We start from the raw sequence: 21,015 nt of genomic DNA, 5'->3' as shown, positions 1-21,015 counted from the left end.
CAAAATGCGAGCTCTCTCGCTAAGAAAAACGCCTGCATTGCAAACGCACAAACAGCAACAGAAATTAAAGCAATGGGGTGGTTTCAATCAACCAGTCAGAGAGAGTAGCCGATAGATAGATGTGAAAGAGGACAAGATCCCTGGAAACCTCCATGTTAGAATGTAAAAGGGACGTGGATGCCCGTCGTCCTGCTTAGGGGTATAAATTACAGATTTTGGTCTCACCTAAGGAACAAAAGACAGAACAGTAGAGGTCTCGTTTAGGTTTGCACGTGAAGAAATAAAAAATAAATCGACATCAGTGTGTAGGCGGCCAAGAAAAAACCTTGAGCAACGCCCAAATTGGTCTCCTTCAGGGGTATAATTCATATTTTTCGAGAAACATCCCTGTTCTATTAACATGAAAATGTGCTATATATGTTTTTAGTCATTTATTTTCATTTTCAATTTGTTTAATTAACAAATTGTTAGCAATATAGCGAGCTATTCCAAGGCTTTAATTTCTAGTTCTGTTTTGTTTACTTCGCGTTAGCTTTGATCAGCTTCGATCATTGCAATTCATTTTCGGCATCTCCGCGATTCTGGTTTTAATACTTTACAGCAATATTATTATTCTTGCTAGATATTTTATATAGTAAATTTCATTAACGGCCAGGTCTAGTCCATTTGATGCGGTTTGTGGTTTATTCTGAAAAATACAAATCATTTAATAAATCTGTTAGAGATATCTTAAGGATATAAACAGTTATTTATAATAATATTTACTTTTCCTGAATAAAGAACAAAACAAATTAGGTTGCAAGGCGGCGAGAAACAAGTAATTACCCGCTCCTTACCGTGAGCCACCAATTGGAAATTAAATTGAAAAAAAAAACTGAAAAAGATTCAGGAGTCCAACGGGATTTGAACCCGTGACCTCCGCGATACTAACCTGCGATCAGGCGTTATTTTTCTCGCGGCGGAGGGGTCAACGGAAAAATGAACGCCTGATACAATTACTTGTCGAGTCGTCTGTAAAAAGTCCAGAATCTGGACTTTTTTCTGATTGGTCAGAAAACAAAAGGCAACATTAAAACTCTATCCTGATTGGCTAATTGAGTTCAAGTCTAATTTCCGGTCCAAAAATATCACGCGTAGATGATTGTTATCATGGCGGGTGTTGAGCGGAATGAAGTAGAGAGCGAGTTCTTCTAGCTTTTAGAAAATCTCTCAAGAGTTTTGTTCACAAAACATTTAAAGACGAACAAAGGGAGTGTATTCGACGAATAGTTCGTGAAAGAAAAGATGTTTTGGCGGTGCTTCCGACGGAATTCGGCAAGAGCGTGATCTATCACCAATGGTGTCGAAGATTATTACATCACACCACTAAAGACGCCAGACGATCGTGCCAGTGACGAAAACTACAACCTTGAAATGTCTAACCTGAGCCTTACACAAAATCAGCCTTTGCAGAAAACAAATTTTAAAAACCATCCGATCAGCTTGTTCAAAAGGGTTATTCAAACACACGTTTGTGAGAGTAAAAATATAATTTGAAAGCGCTAATCACGCTTATCTGATGGCATCGCCGACATTCTCGACGACGTTGACAGATACTTTAATTAGGGGGCGGCAGACGACTTCACAAGTAATTGTATCAGGCTTTTCTTTTTTTCGCCTTCCCTCTGCCGCGAAAAAAAAAGAAAGCCTGATCGCAGGTTACCGCGATACCGGTGCGAGGCTCTACCAACTGCGCATGCGCTATGAAGCCTACAAATTAGGAGACAGGTCATTTTTGTGTGTTTTTAAAAATAAACTGGCGCATTGGAAGTGAACTCCGCAATCCAAGCTTTTTTTCTTGTAGCTTTGTTCTCCGATTATTAAATTGGTGGGCGCATGGTGAGGATCGTGTCATTGCTTGTTTCCTGATCATGAGCACCTTGACAGATCAGTCAGTCAGTCATGTGGGTCGACAGGCAGGAGATCGATCAATCAACCAATCAATCAATCAATCAATCAATCAATCAATCAACCAACCAATCAATAAATCAATCAATCAGACAATTATATATTAGAGCAGTTTCCAATTGACTGTCGTAAAACCAAAACCAATGTAATCACTCTGGCCAATTCACAAAGAACCCAGACAATCCAGTAAACCAATCAAAACTCGAAGCAAATACACGTAGCGGCACGAAACCCGGGAAAACGTGCACAAGCGAGTGACGATTGGTCTTGGTTTTACTTCTGATTGGCTGAGAAAGTGGCGCAAGAGTTTTAAACCAATCACTGAGCGTAGTAATGCAAAACCAATGCAAACGCGAAAAACTTTCGACACTCAAGTGAAAACCGCTCTATATCAAATGAGCCAAACAGTCGGGAAGTAGACAGGTAGATGCACGGGCAGGGAAGAAGTCAATCAGGCAACCAGCCAGTCGGTCGGTCGGTCGGTCGGTCGGTCGGTCAGTCAATCAGTCAGGCTGTTAAACTCAAAGAAAAACCTTTTAATCCAAGAGATCCTAACCATGTTCGTACATCATTCAACTGACGCTATCACACGTTTCTTAGAATAATAATTACCTCGAAACTGCATATATTACATGAAAGCGTGAACGCGATGGAATTTAACACATTATGACAGATACTTGCTCGTACGAACATTTACAATACTGCTTTTTTACTGGCATTATATGTTAACAGCTTTTTAAAAATATCCTTACCGTGTATTCTAATTACCTGTAAATCGATAAACCATGTTCGCTCCTTTCAATCCAACTCCATCCTTGCATTTGCCGGAAGGGCCCAGTAGTTGGTACCTATCCTTTGCATCATTATCGGACCAACATTCCGCAGTATTCTGCACTGCGAAATATGTATAACCCTTGGCTCGTGCAACACGTGCGCACTGATCGATAGTGGTTTGCTTCTTCTTGTTCCCTTGGTTGCTGAACTTGATGTATTTGATTCCCAACGGTTTCTTTTTCTTGGCTATGGCACGGAAGCAACCAAGCTGCTCGTAAGCGGGCACTGGCTCTACAAGATGAGAAAAATTATAAGTCATGGTGAGCAAACGGTAAAGACGTTTAAAGGAAGCAATTTAAGGGGCAGAGCCATCAAGATTCAGTGCTACTTGGAAATTCAGCGAAGATTTTGGTATTTATTGAAAATAGACTTATAGTGGCCTGGTCTTGCTAAAACGCACTGTATTAAATAAATCATTAATATTGTTCAAAATTGGCGTGGAAATTGGTAGGAAAGACGTATCCTAAAACAAGAAAACGGCTTACGATTTTCAAGTGTTTCTAAGAGAAAGATACTTGAAAAAAAACATTGACTACAGTTTCCTCAAATCTTGGGAAAAAAAATTGGGCCCTTGTGTTGTTGTTTGGGCCCTTATGCGTTATTTTGTTCATCAATCAATGCACTCTCATTATTGTGGAATGATGTCAAAATGAAGGCAGGTAGCGCTGCAGATTAAACCCGATAAACTTTCTACGAATCTAAAGAGTGGGATTGGCCAGTTTACTGTTAGCGGAATTAAATACAAGCCCCACTTTCCCACTTTCGGTGCTATCTGTGCGCATGGAGGCGGTTAGACACAAATCTCCAACGCCACAATTTTGATATAGCTAGAGGTCGACAGTTACTAAATCTCTTACAGATTATTAACGTTTTTCTTTTAAAAAACGGTCTTGTCTTTCGACTATCAGTAAATCAGTCTTTGATAACAATGTCTTTATTTCTACGGGAACAATTCTGGCGACACTGCACAAGAACTGCACTTCTACCGATGCGAGATGCATAGATGTTGGTCTTGAAAATGGACCAATGCAGCTCAATTTTGCCCTGCCAATTTGAAGTTTAGAGCTCTTAGATAACGGAGATAAATAGAATTACCTAAAATACCGTGCTCTAGCCCCTTTGAAGTAAACCTCAAAATGATTTGCTAAGGTTAAAAAAAAGCAATACATAAAACGGATAATAAACCGAAAATAAGCAAAAATTGCTACGTCTGGGGAAGATTATCTCAAATTACGAATGGAAAACTTGGAAAAATTGGCGTCAGGTTTCGTTCAGAGGTACTATCCGTGACTAATGTAATCGCTTAAGTACACCATGAAAATGTTTTTCTTGATCTGTTACAGTTTTAACTTACCAAACGTGTAAACGACAGATGCGCCTTTTTTCCCGACACCATTTGCGGTGCATTTTTTCTTGGCGGGGGCCGGACCCTTTTTGAAGTAAGTTTCACCAGCCTTTGGACCTGAGTAGCATGCCTCCTTGAGTCCTACAGAAAAGTATTTGTAACCTTTGTCTTGGGCTTGTTCTGCACACTTTATAACTGAGGAAGCGACTTTGTCGATGTCCAACTCTCTTTTGCGATTATCCAGTGGCGGCATTACGGTATTGTCATGATTAAAACATCCAATGTGATAAAATGTGGAAACTGCGAAACATGAAAAAACAATCAACATACAACATCTAGGTACACATGCCCACAGGTCAAATATATAGGTCGATATGTTCGAGGCTATTGGCCCAACAAGCGCTCGCTTTTCACTGGTTTTGCACTTTCCCTTGGATGAAATGCCGGTCAACCGCAGGATCGCCGCCGATACTTTAATATTCGCTGGTACCCAGTTATATACTTGGGTGGAGAAAGGGCACTGTGAGAGAAAAGTATCTTGCTCCGAAACACAACGTCTAGAAGTTGCTACATATAGGTTTCTTTTTTGAGTTTTGTTTTAATAGAGGCAAAAGAGACTGAGGTGAAAATATCGTCCTTCACACAATATACAATACAATATGTATTATTCATGAGCATTTCTTTTAAGTGTCAGGGAAAACTTGTTAATATTTACCTTGACACTGCTCCCCTAGATATCCTGCCAAGCACGTACATGTGTATTTGCTAAAGGAACCATTATCAGCACAAGTAGCTCCGTTCATACAAGGGTTGCTCATACAAGCTGTTATCTTAGCTGTGAACAAATGTCAGAAATGAGTATTTATCGCTCTTTTCTTGATAAAAAAATTTACATTCCCTACCATTCACTCACTAAAATACAATGTAAATTCGGTCTAACGAGCTCGCTCGTGTTGAAAAAATATCGATCTCAATTTTCAGACCTATAAACAAGGATTTCTCTTGCTACCTCAAAAAATATTGTTAGTCTTGGTGTGTAGGCATAGTTATTCCCTTTCTTCTTTTGCTAATCTATATACAGGGTCTGTAAATATTTTAACTCGGAAATGCCAAAAAAATATATTGCAAGCAGCCAAAGGATTGAAGGAAGTGTTAATATTCTATGTAAATTGATAAATAACAGAAGGGAAAAAAGATTCCTCTTGTGGTGATCAGTCAGATAATATAAGCACACGTCAGTTTATCGAATCGATTAAAGAACTCGGGGGTGCATCCATCAAGTTCTGAGTGTACGCTCGAGTTATTGAGTTATTGCGGATCTACTGGCAATGTTATAATTAATCATTATTTCAAGGGTATATTTAATAACTATTCCACGAGTGCGCGTTGGATATGGGATGGTAGATAAGCAACGAGCCGTGAAGCGCCGAGTTGGCTATGACGATTTCATATCCAACAAGCGCGAGTGGATTAATTTTTTTTAAGCGCCCAAAGAATTGCAATATTTGAGCTCCCCAGCTGTTTTCGTTGACGCGTATCAGCTACCATATTTGTGGTCAATGGTGTATGGGCGCATATACTATTGCCTGTTAACCAATCAAAACGCAGGAATTGCAATATTCCATTGCTAGTTTTTTATAATTACGGATATTCACATTCGTATTTAATTATTATCAAATAAAGCCACTTACTCTCGCAGTTTCTTCCCGTGAACCGCGGTAGACACTGACAAGTGTAATTCCAATGATCACTGACACCCGGCGAGCAAGAACCACCATTTGAGCATGGTTTTGTGACACATGGATCTAATTTTACTAAAAGAAAGAAAAAGCGATGACTTCAAGAAAAATGTGGCGAGCCTTTGTCCTAAACAACAGTACCATGCGTATTCAAGTAGATGTTGTACATTTAAATCGGACTCGAGCTTAGGACTCGTACTCAGGATTCGAGCTCAGGACACGAGCTCGGGACTCAAGTCAGAAATATTTTTATTTTTATTTTTATTTTTACCGGGGTGAAACTTTAAAAGTCCTTGTTGCTTTGATATTAATGTAATTTTATTTTATATATAGTAACTATATACTGAGTATTTCAACAACCAACTAATAAAAGCTAACCGCAAGCAGCTGAGGTGGAAGCTAACCACGGTGACTAACAAGTACTGCAGGAAAACCAGATTGAAAGGTTGAGTCCCGAGCTCGAGACCGGTTCTCGAGTCCTGAGCTCGAGTCCTAACTCGAGTCCTGGCTCGAATCCTTGCTCGAATCCTGGCTCCGTATTTAGGTATTCTCGTATGTGATATAACTTACTTTCGCACTCCAGGCCTGCAAATCCTTTTTTGCAAATGCACTTGTACCCAGCAGGGTTTGAAGCACATGTCCCTCCATTGGAACAATGATGGTTGTGAGGGCAGAGGGGTGGTCTCGCTGAGTCAAGAAAAAACAGGGAAAAAATAAGCCATTGCATTTTAAACTTCACAGATTTTCTAAATTAACTGCAATCTTTTCGGTTTTTGTTTCTCCTGCCACGCAACAGGATTCTAAATTTTGCCGACAGAAGGCGGTAGGGGAAATGTGCTCGTTGTACCGTTTCCGGAGTAAAAGCTGTCGATCGGTGCCGCTCTGATTGCTTAAATCTAAAATGACCGCTTCAGTCCAAGTCAACGTATCAAGGAATGGTCTATTGTTCCAACTCAACTTCGACTTGAGAACGCTTCTTCATATATTTTCACTTTATCCAAGTCAACATTCCACTTAACATTTATTCACATTTATCATTTCGACATATTGAGCCTTGCAGTTAGCAGGACATGTGTCTCACATAAGAACCCAGTATATGACCTCGCTCACCACGAGTCTCCCATAGCTCAGTGGTTAGAGCGTCCAACCGGTATTCTGGAAGGTCATGGGTTCGACTCCCGTTGGGGGAACTCGGAAATCTTTTTTCCGAGTACCGTAGAATTCCGGTTATAAGGCCTGGGCTTATACAACTTCGTAAGGGTTTTTGGGTGGGCTTATAATCAGAGGGGCTTATGTTCGGGAGGGCTTATAAGGGACGGACCATTATTTTTCTGGAGGGGGGGGGGATGAAAAATTCCTCTCTGCAAACTTTTTTTTTTTTATCCATCTCCAGAAATCGCGGACCTCCGAGTCCGCGAATAGTATGTCCTGCGGTACATTTAACTTTTTTTTTAGCATTTTAGTGGTATCTCTTTAAAGTAGTTTTTATAGATAGATAGATATTTTATACATACTCTTTTTTACTTTAATTTGTTTTATTTTACACAGGGCCCCCGTTGATACCAGTCCTGCGACTGAAGGGGTCACCCTGTTAAAATATCGATTATTATTATTATTATTATTATTATTATTATTATTATTATTATTATTATTATTATTATTATTATTGACCGTACAAGCGAACGCAAGGATTACAAAGAAAATATATGGAGAATGAAATGTTTTATTAAATATTTCTTGACAAATTAACAAATGTAAAAATGTGAAAGCGGAACACAATAGACTGGTGTATTAAGAACCACATTGTACAAGAATTGAAGTGCAGACTTCGAATTTCATTTGTATTCATGAACGTTTTCTGTGAACAGTTTTTGAGACCAAAATTATAAGGCGTAGAGGAGGAATGTATGGCGAAAACCGAAAACTTCAAGTTTATAAACAGGAATTAGCGGCAAACTGAATTTGATCGAAAAAATGTGCAAGCAAATTTGATAAAACTATACATGAATCTAACTCACCAAACGATTTACATCTCCTTCCGATTAGATTTCATTTGTATCTTTGCCGTTAGAAAACCACAAAAAATCGCATACTGTAAACACACGGCGGCAGTCCACGTTGAAATCCCAAAATCCGCTGTCTTTGAGCTACGATATTTCAGCCGTCTTTGCTCCAATTTTGCCGCAAAAGCCATCGTTTGAAAGATCTTTTGCTCCAGTTTTATTATCAGGCAATATTTTTGACCAGTGGTTTTCCTACTTTACAAAATATATCTCTGTGTAGGCCGCATTTTTGTGTATCATCGTAGATGTATATGAGCCCGAAGTCAGGCTTTCGAATCAGCGGCTATTACCAAGTTTCGTGAGCGGTTAATGTAAGATGCATCAAAATTCGCCGACTTCAATGACCGCGATTTCTAGCGATGTATGCACCTCTGCAAACAATTTTTTTCTAACAACACCTCCCTGCAAACAATTTTTTTTTCGATCTATTTTAACCACGATCTGACACAAAAAGGAGGTTCGCTTTTGCTGCCATCAATCATTATTTAATTCAATATTTTATGGTGCACGTGGCGACCAATAAACACCTCTGAACCCATCTTTTTCGTTTTCTGAGACGTACACTACGAAGATTGGCGGCAGTAAAAAGCGAAACCGTTGCTTGAATTTTAAATGTCCAGTCCTTGCATTTTTGCAAAGAAGGAGAATAGAAAAAAAATTAAAGCAATCAGGATCATCATTGAACAGCAATACTTCAAGAAATACCAACGCCGAGCAGAAGGGACAGAAGGTGATGTCTTCTTTTGTAAAAAATGACCTTATTGATAAGGCCCAAGAAAGCACTCAAGCCAGCAATTATGTGGTCCAAGAAAGTAGTCAAGGCATCAATGATAAGGCCCAAGAAAGCACTCAAGGCAGCTTTAATGATGGAGATATGGTTTTAGAGGCTGCAAAAGAATGTGTTTCTCTTCAACATCAAATGTTTGAAGAAAATTGGGATATCTTTGACAGCCAATCTGAAACAACCTTAGACAGTGATGAAACAGACAGTGACTCATCTGCTAATGAGTGCTCTGTAAGTGAACCATCAAATGAGGAATATTTTTAACTTTATAAAAGTTTATGGATTTAAGATCCTGAAAACCCATCAAGAGACTGTATACTGTAAACATTGTTGTTGTTGTGTTGATTTGACTTGCCGCAAGCATTTCTGCATTGCATGAAGATTCAACAATTTTTAAAGTATGGGTTATGGCATTATTTTTGTGTAGGCTCGTGTGGGCTAGCGAAGAGTTTCTTTATAATGTTTAAATAACTATGTTAACCGTATCTTCTCAATTAAACACTGGGTACCGAATAAACGCCGGGTCTCCAAGGTGGAGTTGAAAATAGACCCCTCGGGTATTTATTTGAGGTATAATAAGCTGTAGGTATATTTGATGGATACATGTTTGTCAAAAATAATTAATTAAACCCCTTGCTTAATAACACCGGGCTCAAATAACCTGCAGGAGTCAAATAAATGCCGAGTCCACCAGGCTAAGTTTAAAATTAATGCCTCGGGTGTTTAATTGAGAAAATACGGGTATATAGATATTTATGAAGTTTAATTCAATGAAATGTAAAATACTGTTCATATTTAATTGCTGCAATATAAAGTTACTGTTTTAAGAAAAGGATCAGCTATTTACTAATTTATTAGTTGAATTTATTGCCTACATGACCACTTTGAAATTCCAATTTGGTCAAATAAAATGTTGATTTTATTTGAGCCCTGTATACTGTCTGCAAACAACTACATACTTTTATTTTCATTGATAGATTATTACAAGTTTCTCTGACTTCTATGCAAACTATTTTTTTAATACATATGGTGTTTGCAAACAATTTATTTTTTCTTTTTAGGCCTTGCAAACAATTTTTTTCAATATTTTTCATCCCCCCCCCCCCCCCCTCCAGAAAAATAATGGTCCGTCCCTAAGCGGAAGGAAAAAACGTTTCGAAACGAGCCTCGGGAGTGTTGATCGAAATACGTTTTTAAGTTGAAAACGCACAAAAAAGCAACATTTAGCCCTGTTCAGTACTGTCATCCGGTAGAGGGGGGCTTATATCCGGGGGGGGCTTATAACCGGATGTATTTTTTTGTTTCCAGGTTGATGGGCGTATAACCGGGGGGGCTTATAAGCGGGGGGGCTTATAACCGGAATTTTACGGTATTCGACTTGAGAACGCTTCTTCATATATAATCACACATTAAAAAAGTTCTTTTTTTCTAGGTAGCACTGAGTAACGTTGGCTGAAGCTAAGCGGAAAAACTCGTGAAGTCTTTCCGAGCGTTTAAATTTCCCGCTCGTATGCTAATCGGACACTTCGACAAATCCCTCGTGTGTTCTGAAGCTGTTGCGCCATTTTTCAAAATGGCCATATAGGGTCATTTTTCGCTTGTATAACTAAGCCTATTGTGATCAATGTTAAGCCACTTTTCTTTATAAGAAGACGTACAAAAGACAATATTTCAAAAGCTTTTATGTTTTCAAAAAAAGTTGTATAAATGTATAAGCTTACGTCCACAAGGAAGGTCTTCGTTGCACGCCGCCTGAGTCGGAGGTTTGTTTAAGTATCGACAAAATTCTTCAGCAATAACGGAAAAGTTGCCAGCTTCATCGACTCGCGAACACAGGACCTGACGATGTTTTGTTCCAATCGCGCACTGTGTGGAGCACTGCAAATAATAATAAAATATGTTTATAATATTAATTTCATGGGTTTAAGCTAACTTGGAAACTTTGGTCTTATTTTCAAGTGATTGGAAATAAAAATTGCTAAAACTGGAGATGCCAAGGCAACAGGAAACCCGTTGTTGAAAAAAACCCTTTTAGGGCCGATTATTTAAACGAAGTTTAGAGTGCGGCTAAGAAAGTCGTTGTGTAAACCGGGATTTAGCCTACGATTCCAATTATTTAAACAACGTTTATCTTAAGTTGTGTCAGGACGAAGTTTAACCGTCGACTAATAAACAATGGCAAGTTAGACCTGCTCCTGAGTAGGTTTAATCGTCGTTTCATCGTTTATTTTCACTGCTTCTTTCCCATTGGGGTCATGTTTTTACTTGATTTGTCTTTTTATGTGCTTTCTGAATCTATGAGCTGCTTTAAAGTGATATTTGATTCCATTTTTCATTTCCTTTACAAGCGCAAGTAAAATTGTTTGAAAATATTTCCGCCCAGCTCTATACCACATTATGTATGCAGTCCTTTTATTAAAAGAAAACAAAAGCAAGACAATAGTTTTCCTGTGGGAGTAGCACACATGCATGATGTAAAAACAATAGCTACACTTGCAAGACGACGTCTAAACGTGATCTTTGTAAACTCCGGCTCATCGGCGTTCAAATAATGCAATTTAGACTCTGGTTAGCCATGGTTTATGGAGTCGTCGTCTAAACCTCGATTTAGCCTTAGACCACGTCTAACTTAGGCTTCGTTTAAATAATCGGACCTTAGTGTTTCTTAATAAACTTTAATTGTCCGAATCAAAAATCTTCGACTATACATTATAACCTACCGCAGACCAGGGTCTTGTATGCCATTCCGCGGGGCATGGGTACCTATTACAACCAACCGAAGTTATACCAGTTGGTTTCGGTGCCGAACATGAGTTAGTTTCTCTGAAATCATTCGGAGCTACTTCCTCTAAGCACCGCAGCTGACGCTGTTGATGTCCCATTCCACAAGTTTTCGAACATGGCGTCCACTTCGAAAACGTCCACCTGAAGATACAATGTATTTTTTTTATTATTATTATTTTTGCCACACAAACAAAAATAGAATTATGAAAAAATAAATAATACAAATCAATACACAAGATAATGATGAAAATACAAAACTGCAATATAATGTAAGATTATTAAAGATAGAAAACAAAGTGACGAGGGAACCTAAGAAAAAACCACGGGGCTTGTAAGCTTAGGTTCCCTCACAAGAAAAACCAAATGACTGATTCAGGTAAATAATGACAAGACTTAATCGAAGCCAAAGTTAATAATTATCAATAATATATGCTTTAAGTTTTCTTTAAAAGATGCCAGTGATGAAGAGCCCGAAATTTCAGGTGAAAGAGAATTAAAAAATTTCGGACCTTGAAAGAATACGAAGAATTGTCGGATATTTGTTCTACATGATGGTAGACGAAAGGAGTTTATATGCCTTGTGTTATAACGATGGATTTGGTTGTAAGTGCCAAAGTAAACAAAAGATAGCGACAAGAATAAACGTTTATTCGTTTTTCTCAGGATAGAATCGCTTTCAGGTTTTGATCAGGACGTTTCGAATGCAATGCTGCTAGTCTTCGATTCATCAGGCGATGAGGTCGATTGTTTACGCGTCGCTATTTATGGCACCCTGGTTGGCTGCTATTGGTGCAGTCGAAACGTCGCGTCTATCGTGAAACAAAGGAATAAACGTTCATTCCTTTCTTACATCACGATGAACACTGCAGTCAACTCCCTCTTAACGGACACCTCTATAAGACGGACACCTCTATAAGACGGACACCTCCATAAGAGGGATACCTGGTGATGGTCCCGTCTCTGCCGTTTATCAGTCATTTTACTTTAACTAAACGCCCTATAAGACGGACACCTCTCTGAAACGGACAGTTGGAGCCGGTCCCGAAGGTGTCCGTTTTAGAGAGACTAGACTGTATTCACATCTTTAATTACAAGATAGCAACTGTTGGATAGCCAGACACCCTAGAAAATGAAAGTGAGCACATACAGCCAGGCTTACGGTGCGAGCGGTAGGTAGGTAAGAGGTGTTGCATCCGGGGGATACTCCCTTTAATAGCCTTTACGGAGAGGCTCCGTCCAAAAGGGTTAACTTTTTATGCTTCAGGTCTATGAAAGGGTAGGAATTTCACAAGCTTAGGTATATGAAAGGGTAGGGAAATCTGTTATTTAGGTATTTAAAAGGACCTTTAAAAAAATTCGAACAGGCCCACCTAATGCCTTTAATTTTTATTTATGAAACGCTACATAAAAATGCGAATGTCTTGTAGTATTCATTTTCAGGTGATTTTTGTAATCATCTGCTCTGTAGCTTGCACAAACCCTTTTTCCCCCTTGCACAACACCTCTTTCCTATGTACCCCCTCCTCCCTTGCACAACACCTCTTTCCTATGTACCCCCTCCTCCCTTGCACAACACCTCTTTCCTATGTACCCCCTCCTCCCTTGCACAACACCTCTTTCCTATGTACCCCCTCCTCCCTTGCACAACACCTCTTTCCTATGTACCCCCTCCTCCCTTGCACAACACCTCTTTCCTATGTATCCCCTCCCCCCTTGCACAACACCTCTTTCCTATGTACCCCCCTCCCCCCCTTTCACAACACCTCTTTCCTATGTACCCCCTCCCCCCTTTCACAACACCTCTTTCCTATGTACCCTCTCTCCCCTTGCACAACACCTCTTTCCTATGTATCCCCTCCCCCCCTTGCACAACACCTCTTTCCTATGTACCCCCTCCCCCCCTTTCACAACACCTCTTTCCTATGTACCCCCTCCCCCCTTTCACAACACCTCTTTCCTATGTACCCTCTCTCCCCTTGCACAACACCTCTTTCCTATGTATCCCCTCCCCCCTTGCACAACACCTCCTTCCTATGTACCCCCTCCCCCCTTGCACAACACCTCTTTCCTATGTACCCCCTCCTCCCTTGCACAACACCTCTTTCCTATGTACCCCCTCCTCCCTTGCACAACACCTCTTTAATATGTACCCCCTCCTCCCTTGCACAACACCTCTTTCCTATGTACCCCCTCCTCCCTTGCACAACACCTCTTTCCTATGTACCCTCTCCTCCCTTGCACAACACCTCTTTCCTATGTACCCCCTCCCCCCCCTTGCACAACACCTCTTTCCTATGTACCCCCTCCCCCCATGCACAACACCTCTTTCCTATGTACCCCCTCCCCCCTTGCACAACACCTCTTTCCTATGTACCCTCTCTCCCCTTGCACAACACCTCTTTCCTATGTATCCCCTCCCCCCTTGCACAACACCTCTTTCCTATGTACCCTCTCCCCCTTGCACAACACCTCTTTTCTATGTACCCTCTCCCCCCCTTGCACAACACCTCTTTCCTATGTACCCCCTTCTCCTTTGCACAACACCTCTTTCCTATGTACCCTCTCCCTCCCTTGCACAACACCTCTTTCCTATGTACCCCCTCCCCCCCCTTGCACAACACCTCTTTCCTATGTACCCCCTCCCCCCATGCACAACACCTCTTTCCTATGTACCCCCTCCCCCCTTGCACAACACCTCTTTCCTATGTACCCTCTCTCCCCTTGCACAACACCTCTTTCCTATGTATCCCCTCCCCCCTTGCACAACACCTCTTTCCTATGTACCCTCTCCCCCTTGCACAACACCTCTTTTCTATGTACCCTCTCCCCCCCTTGCACAACACCTCTTTCCTATGTACCCTCTCCCCCTTGCACAACACCTCTTTCCTATGTACCCTCTCCCCCTTGCACAACACCTCTTTCCTATGTACCCTCTCCCCCCTTGCACAACACCTCTTTCCTATGTACCCTCTCTCCCCTTGCACAACACCTCTTTCCTATGTACCCTCTCCCCCCCTTGCACAACACCTCTTTCCTATGTACCCTCTCCCCCTTGCACAACACCTCTTTCCTATGTACCCTCTCCTCCCTTGCACAACACCTCTTTCCTATGTACCCCCTCCCCCCTTTCACAACACCTCTTTCCTATGTACCCCCTCCCCCCTTGCACAACACCTCTTTCCTATGTACCCCCTCCTCCCTTGCACAACACCTCTTTCCTATGTACCCCCTCCTCCCTTGCACAACACCTCTTTCCTATGTACCCCCTCCTCCCTTGCACAACACCCCTTTAATATGTACCCCTCCCCCCTTGCACAACACCTCTTTCCTACGTACCCCCTCCTCCCTTGCACAACACCTCTTTCCTATGTACCCCCTCCTCCCTTGCACAACACCTCTTTCCTTTGTACCCCCTCCCCCCTTGCACAACACCTCTTTCCTATGTACCCCCTCCTCCCTTGCACAACACCTCTTTCCTATGTACCCTCTCCCCCCTTGCACAACACCACTTTCCTACGTACCCCCTCCCCCCATGCACAACACCACTTTCTTATGTACCCCCGTAACTGTGAATGACTTACTTTGCTGCACACGGCTGAGTATTGCAGGGTTCAACGTTTGGCATTTTTCCAGGACATGCAGAGTCACTGGCGGGACTTTCATCATCGACTCTAACACAGCGAACATCGCGTCTTCTGATACCTGGAGAATGAGGGGCGTTTCCAATTAGAAGCCCGCTTAAAAGGGATGGTGCCTGCTTGGAGAAATGATTCCCGTGTGAAAGAAACAGGGATCCTCGTCGTCTCGCGAAGGGATGTAAATTTCAGGTTTTAGTCTCATTTAGGGTGTTCCGGGAAAAACTAAAATATTTTTAGGGTTACACGCGAAGAAATACAAAGATAGGTTCGTTTTTTTTAACAAATTTTGTATCTTGTAGGGGTAATAAAAGCTTGGGCAACACACACATTGATCTTCTTTTGGGGTTAAATTCAAGATTTCTGAGGAGCATTCCTGTCTTTTTCATATTAAAGTTCCCCGCCCGGAGATGCTACCTCCAACATATTGCGACTTCCTTTGTAAAATTCAAATCTGTATTCTTACGTTCATGGCATGACAAAAAAACTAAGAAACAGATTGTTAACACGTAAACACAGCTGTTTACGTTTTGGTGTTTCTATAACAACCTTACTTGGTAAAAACTTACAACCTCTTAGAATAACTATTCGACCCAATTTTTTAAAAGAACCTCTTTAGCCTTAATTTTTTTAAAAATGACCACTGTGCGTGTATATTATGTCCTATTTTAAATGACTAGTGGTTCATTTTTACATAAGCACTTAGGTAATATGCAAATTTTACATAAGGAAATGGGCCGAATACAAATAAAAGTACTATAAGCATCAATTTAAATTTTCTTCAAAACAAAAGTAACATATCAAAATCCTGAATAGCCTAAATGTGTTTTAAGTACCATTTATATAAGAACCTGTTTAGACTAACCTCGAAAAACAAGTTCTTACTCGCGGGTTTATCTACTTTGATGAATAACTCACTCATTGTGAACTAGCAGCCGAAATTTAGTTAACCTTACCGACAGCACAGGTCCTGGAACAGGCAGACCAACTCCCAGTCACCCACTTAAAGCCATCTGAAGATGTATCCGGTAAGCCCAGTACCAGGTAATGATACCCTACGCCAGGATTGCCACCAGATTTGTCAGACTTTTTTACGTACTTAAAAATAAATAGAGAAAAGTATTATAAGCGTGGTTCTCAAAAATTTCCACCATGGAGATTGTTTTTAAAAAGTTGCGTTTTCGGTCAACATTTTTACAAGATACGTGTTGACGGAAGGCCCCCCAAAAAAGTAAAAAAAGAAAGGGACACATATGAACCAAGCCTTATATCAGTTAGATTAATATTGGTTGGACGAATAGAGCGTTTTCACTCACGTGACCAGCGGCCATATTGGTTTACTAAAACAAAATATTATTTGTGCATGAAAATGGAGTTTAATTCCCGGAGGAATGTCTTGTAACACCGATATGGCCACTGTTCCTTTGTTTTAGAACACCAATAAGGCTAGGGTCCGGATGATGAAAACGCCCCTACATTAAATAAGCCCCTTGTCTGACCAGGTCTGAAAGATCCGTAACTATTTTATTTTTTATTAGGATATATAAAAACTTAATAAAAAAAGAAAAATATCTGTCTTGAAGACTGATATGCTTCTTACTCACCACTACTCTTAGAACCTCTTTTGTGGGTCCGGTTATTGTAATACTGTCTTGGGACGGCTTTCTTCTTTTGTGTCGATAATGTACTAGTGTACCAGCCGCAGGTTTGACTTGATTCCCGCCTAAATGTCCGCCAACTATATAACTCCCATTTGCATCCTGCACTCCTGTCAAAACAAAGAGAGTGACATAGGATAAGATAAACAACCAACAAAACAGATAAACAAACAAACAATCTGAGCGAGGCGAGGTCAAAACTCATTGCCTACATGACAGGCATTGGAACGAAATGTTACAAGTTAACAATTTTGAACAATCAGTCAGTCAGTCAGTTGATCAATGAATTATTAAATAAAACTACATAATGAAGCGTTTAAAAATATTAAACTTCTCATTGGCTGTTTTCACACTTGAAGACGGACAAGTCGTCTAGCGGTTTGTTCGTCTAGTGTGAATTTAAGACGGCATTTAGAAGACTTGTCCGTCTAGACGACCAAGTCGTCCTCGAAAAATCGTCTTCCTAGAAGGCCATATCGACGAAAAAATTCAGACGACTTGTAACTCCAAAATCGTGCCCGTCCTGTTTTCACACAAAGACGATTTGTCCGTTTCAGACGATTTGTCCGTCTCTAGTGTGAAAACGGCCAGTAAGTTTGGAAGGTTTGTCAACATGAGCAAAATACAAGGATTTTTTTCTAAACAAATAAAACCGACGAATAGGAGCAGTCAATCTACCGTGGTTCAGTCAATTTACTTACCAAGATAGTTTAGAGTGTTATTTGCCATTACAAAGAGAGCGCCTTTAGTTCCCATAGGAAGTTCAGTTATCAAGGCAGCGTTATCTGGACCTATAATTAAGATAAATATCCATTTTCACTGAAAAGCACTGAAGTGAATTACAAAGCGACATAATATGATTGAAAAAAAGTCCGACACGCTATATCAACAGCAACAACAATAACAACAACAGCAATAACAGGTTGGGGTTTTTCTAAAACAACCAGCACCCAATGCATTTAAATGTATTTAACATGTATCCACTGTCAGAAGACTTTTAGTAGAAATTTTAGTTAACCACTATAAACAACGTTTATGTGTTCATTACATATTGGGATATCGTTCTGGTGATCCCACGTAAACACTACATCATTACTGAGCTGCTAACTAAAACGTGTTTGATTTTTTTTTCAGTCGTATTGATCGTCGTTGATTATTCCTCTCTTGTAAATTATTATAAGTTTCACTATGTGCAATTTTGTCTATAAATGCCATGCTGAAAAATAGCCCAGGGTTATTTTTTTTTTTTTTCTTATATGTACTTGTAACTGATTGTTTGTGTACATGTACATGCTTTCTGAAAATCAATAAAAAAATGCTCTTTTGTGATAAAAAAAAACCCTGTTAAAAAACATCATGACAACCTGTATAACAGCTAGACAGCGGACTGTATTTTGCTTCCAATTAGTGTTTTTGCAATTATTTCACGTTTAAAGGGGAGGTACAAAAATGAAATTAATATCGGAAAATCACAAAAAAGGGTCTTCCTTACCCTTCATACTTGGGGAATCTGTGTATAGCGATCTAACCCTCGTGCACGTGTTTCCGTCGCCTCCACACACGCCGCAACGGTCTTCCACTGTTTTACTGTCCAACACGTGGTCACAGCCTACCGGCTAACACCATGGCGAAATAATAATACATTAATATTAGCAATAATTGCTAACTCTGACTTTTGAAACGAAGTCCCTTGAATTCCGACAATGTCGCTCCCCCCAAAAATGGCAAAATAAAACAGCACAGGTACAATTATAAGTCAAGAGCTTATTATAGAATTTAATTTTATTTAAGGGAAAAAACCCTAATTTCATTTCTATCAATTCTATGTCTTTTTTACCAAACAGTAGATGGTTTTCCATGTTCTTAAAAAATCAATTCCCGCTCAAATTCCATCGGGCGTATACATCAGCATATTCTATACTCTGTGAGAAAGATACCCGCGAGGACTTCATCTAATTTATAAATTACCTACACTACAACTTTAGCAAAACCATACCCTGCAATTTCCATCAATACAGACGCTGAAGTCCTTTTTATTGCGCGTGCATCTGTAGCCGTCTGGCACAGTTCCAATTTTTGTAATTGTCGACCCAGCTCTGCAGTACACGCCGCACACTAAAAATAAATAACATTATATATGTCAGAGTATAATTATAAAATGCGTGAAACATTGTAGAGACAACGCATGGTAATCGAGTTGGTGATGGTGTGTGGTTTTGTTTCCATTCATTGGGATTTAGAATATAGCCGCTGTACGCGCGCGTGGATTCTGCGGGCTTTTTTTATAGCTGCCCTGTCCCCGGAGTGCGTGTTTGTCGTTTCGCTGCGACTTCGTCGACTTCGCCTCTTTCTCTTTTTTGTTGTTTGTGCTTTACGCAGCAGTTTCGTTTACTGCTTGGAAGCGGTAGAGGAGAAAGAATCGTTGAATTTGTACTTTCTTTGGGTGTACCCACTTTTTCGTGAACTGCCCGTTGTTTGGTTTTCCCCGGACGCGGGTGCCTTTTTTCTGACTCACTTTTTCTTTTTTGGCGTGCTCGACGCATTTCTTTGTGAGTAGGCTACAAACTTGATGCGTAATTTCACAGGCTTCGTGTCGGAGGACTATAAATAGGAAATATGAATGAAATGGTTCTTGGTTATTATAGAAGCCGTCAAAGAAAAGAATAAACTAACTTTTACAATACCGATGTTGTGTGCATTGTAATGCCGTGAGCGGCCGCGAGTCTTGTAAGTTTTGTGCTCTTTTTTCTATTCTAACCCACTAGAAGATGGTTTCCTTCCTATAGAAAATATCACTGGGTCTAGAAAGCGGCTGAACCCTCGCCTGACGGCTCGGGCATCTACTAGCTGCTTTTCTAGACCTCAAGCGTGCATTATTTTCTTATAGAACATAGAACCATCTTCTAGTAGGTAAATAGAGAGGATAGTATGCGGTAGCGAGAAATATGAATTTTATGTTCGAGTGGCAAAAACAATATTTATACTGTTTTTGCCACGAGAAAATAAAATTCATATCTTTGAAACAACGTGTAATTGTCTTTTTATTATAGAGACAAAAACTACAGGAGTGTATACTCATGCAATCGGCGTCTTGACTTTCCAAAATATCTTTCCTTTAGTCTACTTTGCAAGAAACTCCTTAAATTGTTTTGAGTCATGTGAAGTTTACTTCATGGTGTATTTTCCGGTTTATAAGTGGCTTCAATGCATTTAACTTCTCTTTCACACTCGTCATCTTTCATGTTGCTTTTGGTAAAGTTTGCCAGCCGTGCAATGGCGCGAAATAACGTCATCGATATCCTCACTAGTGAAGATGTGGAAACTACGCCATTTCGGTCGGTCTTGGATGTCATTTCAGTGGTCTATTTTCCAGTAAAACACTTGCGTCTATATAATAATACATATTATTTTCTTACCGTCTCTTTCGAAGTAGTACGTAGGTGTACCGGGCATCTTTTGGTCACATTGCAATTGCCTGTAGTCTTTCTCTCCACTTGGACAGTCCTGAGCAAAAAATAAAACACACTCCGTGACTACATTTTTCTTTGTACAATCATGCAACTCACAACCCGCAAATTGCAAGTTTTTTTATTATTATAATTTTTATTTTTACAGAATGCATTGAGATAAGTATCAACTGTGCAAGAGTATAATTGTTTTATCGCATCTGCCAGAATCTAGTTCAAATGAATCGGAATTTTTGACCTGAATGTAATAAGAAAAAGATGGTACAAATCTTAAAATAAAAATTTAAACAGATCTAAAAAATAAAACGACACTCTAAATACCCCGCCTCGCGGTCTTCTTCTGATGATTTTTGCAGGTTCGCAATCTGCTACATCGACGATTTCGGCCCCCCGGGAGCAACTAGCGATGCGTAAACCCTTGGGAGGGCGTCTTTCGCAGGTCGTCTGAATAATTCAAAAAAGTCTTTTTTCTTCTGCTTACACCTGTTTGGGATTTCGGCGTACTTGGATGTTGTTGTAGCGATTTCTCATGATTTTTTTAAAACTTGCCCAAACTAGCCTTTGTTATCGTTTGCCTTGAAAAAGGCTCAGGATTTCAGAAATTCAAACTTGTAAGCGGCAATTTTGGCGGGAAATGCGCGCGTAGTGTGTTCGACCGCTTTAAACACGGACACCGCGTGTTTTTGGAGCGCCTTGTTGATACAACAATGCACTGCGCAAGCAAGGCAGTTTTTAAGCCATGTGACGCGCGTCGTGAGG

The 21,015-nt window shown here is 40.2% G+C and overlaps 1 protein-coding gene across 2 annotated transcripts in view; it reads right to left on the bottom strand.

Moving 5' to 3' along the window:
• Positions 1 to 416: 416 nt before the first annotated feature.
• The window catches only part of LOC144662527 (A disintegrin and metalloproteinase with thrombospondin motifs 6-like), a 39,409-nt gene continuing 18,810 nt past the window's right edge, over positions 417 to 21,015 (bottom strand). For both annotated transcript variants that reach the window (XM_078523349.1, XM_078523348.1), the window contains exons 18-32: positions 20,206 to 20,293; positions 18,786 to 18,904; positions 18,282 to 18,405; positions 17,491 to 17,580; positions 16,736 to 16,899; positions 16,088 to 16,229; positions 15,078 to 15,198; positions 11,433 to 11,637; positions 10,434 to 10,590; positions 6,436 to 6,552; positions 5,818 to 5,940; positions 4,842 to 4,961; positions 4,136 to 4,426; positions 2,716 to 3,012; positions 417 to 688 (exon numbers count right to left, since the gene is read on the bottom strand). In XM_078523349.1, the coding sequence (XP_078379475.1) occupies positions 684 to 688; positions 2,716 to 3,012; positions 4,136 to 4,426; positions 4,842 to 4,961; positions 5,818 to 5,940; positions 6,436 to 6,552; positions 10,434 to 10,590; positions 11,433 to 11,637; positions 15,078 to 15,198; positions 16,088 to 16,229; positions 16,736 to 16,899; positions 17,491 to 17,580; positions 18,282 to 18,405; positions 18,786 to 18,904; positions 20,206 to 20,293 (2,163 nt within the window). In that variant the 3' untranslated portion in view covers positions 417 to 683. The remainder of the gene's footprint in view (positions 689 to 2,715; positions 3,013 to 4,135; positions 4,427 to 4,841; positions 4,962 to 5,817; positions 5,941 to 6,435; positions 6,553 to 10,433; positions 10,591 to 11,432; positions 11,638 to 15,077; positions 15,199 to 16,087; positions 16,230 to 16,735; positions 16,900 to 17,490; positions 17,581 to 18,281; positions 18,406 to 18,785; positions 18,905 to 20,205; positions 20,294 to 21,015) is intronic.

Source organism: Oculina patagonica, chromosome 8, assembly GCF_052425735.1.
Source record: "Oculina patagonica isolate OP01 chromosome 8, crgOcupat, whole genome shotgun sequence".
NCBI lineage: Eukaryota > Metazoa > Cnidaria > Anthozoa > Scleractinia > Oculinidae > Oculina > Oculina patagonica.
Note: the sequence above shows the minus strand (reverse complement) of the source record. Positions and strands in the feature narration are given on the sequence as shown.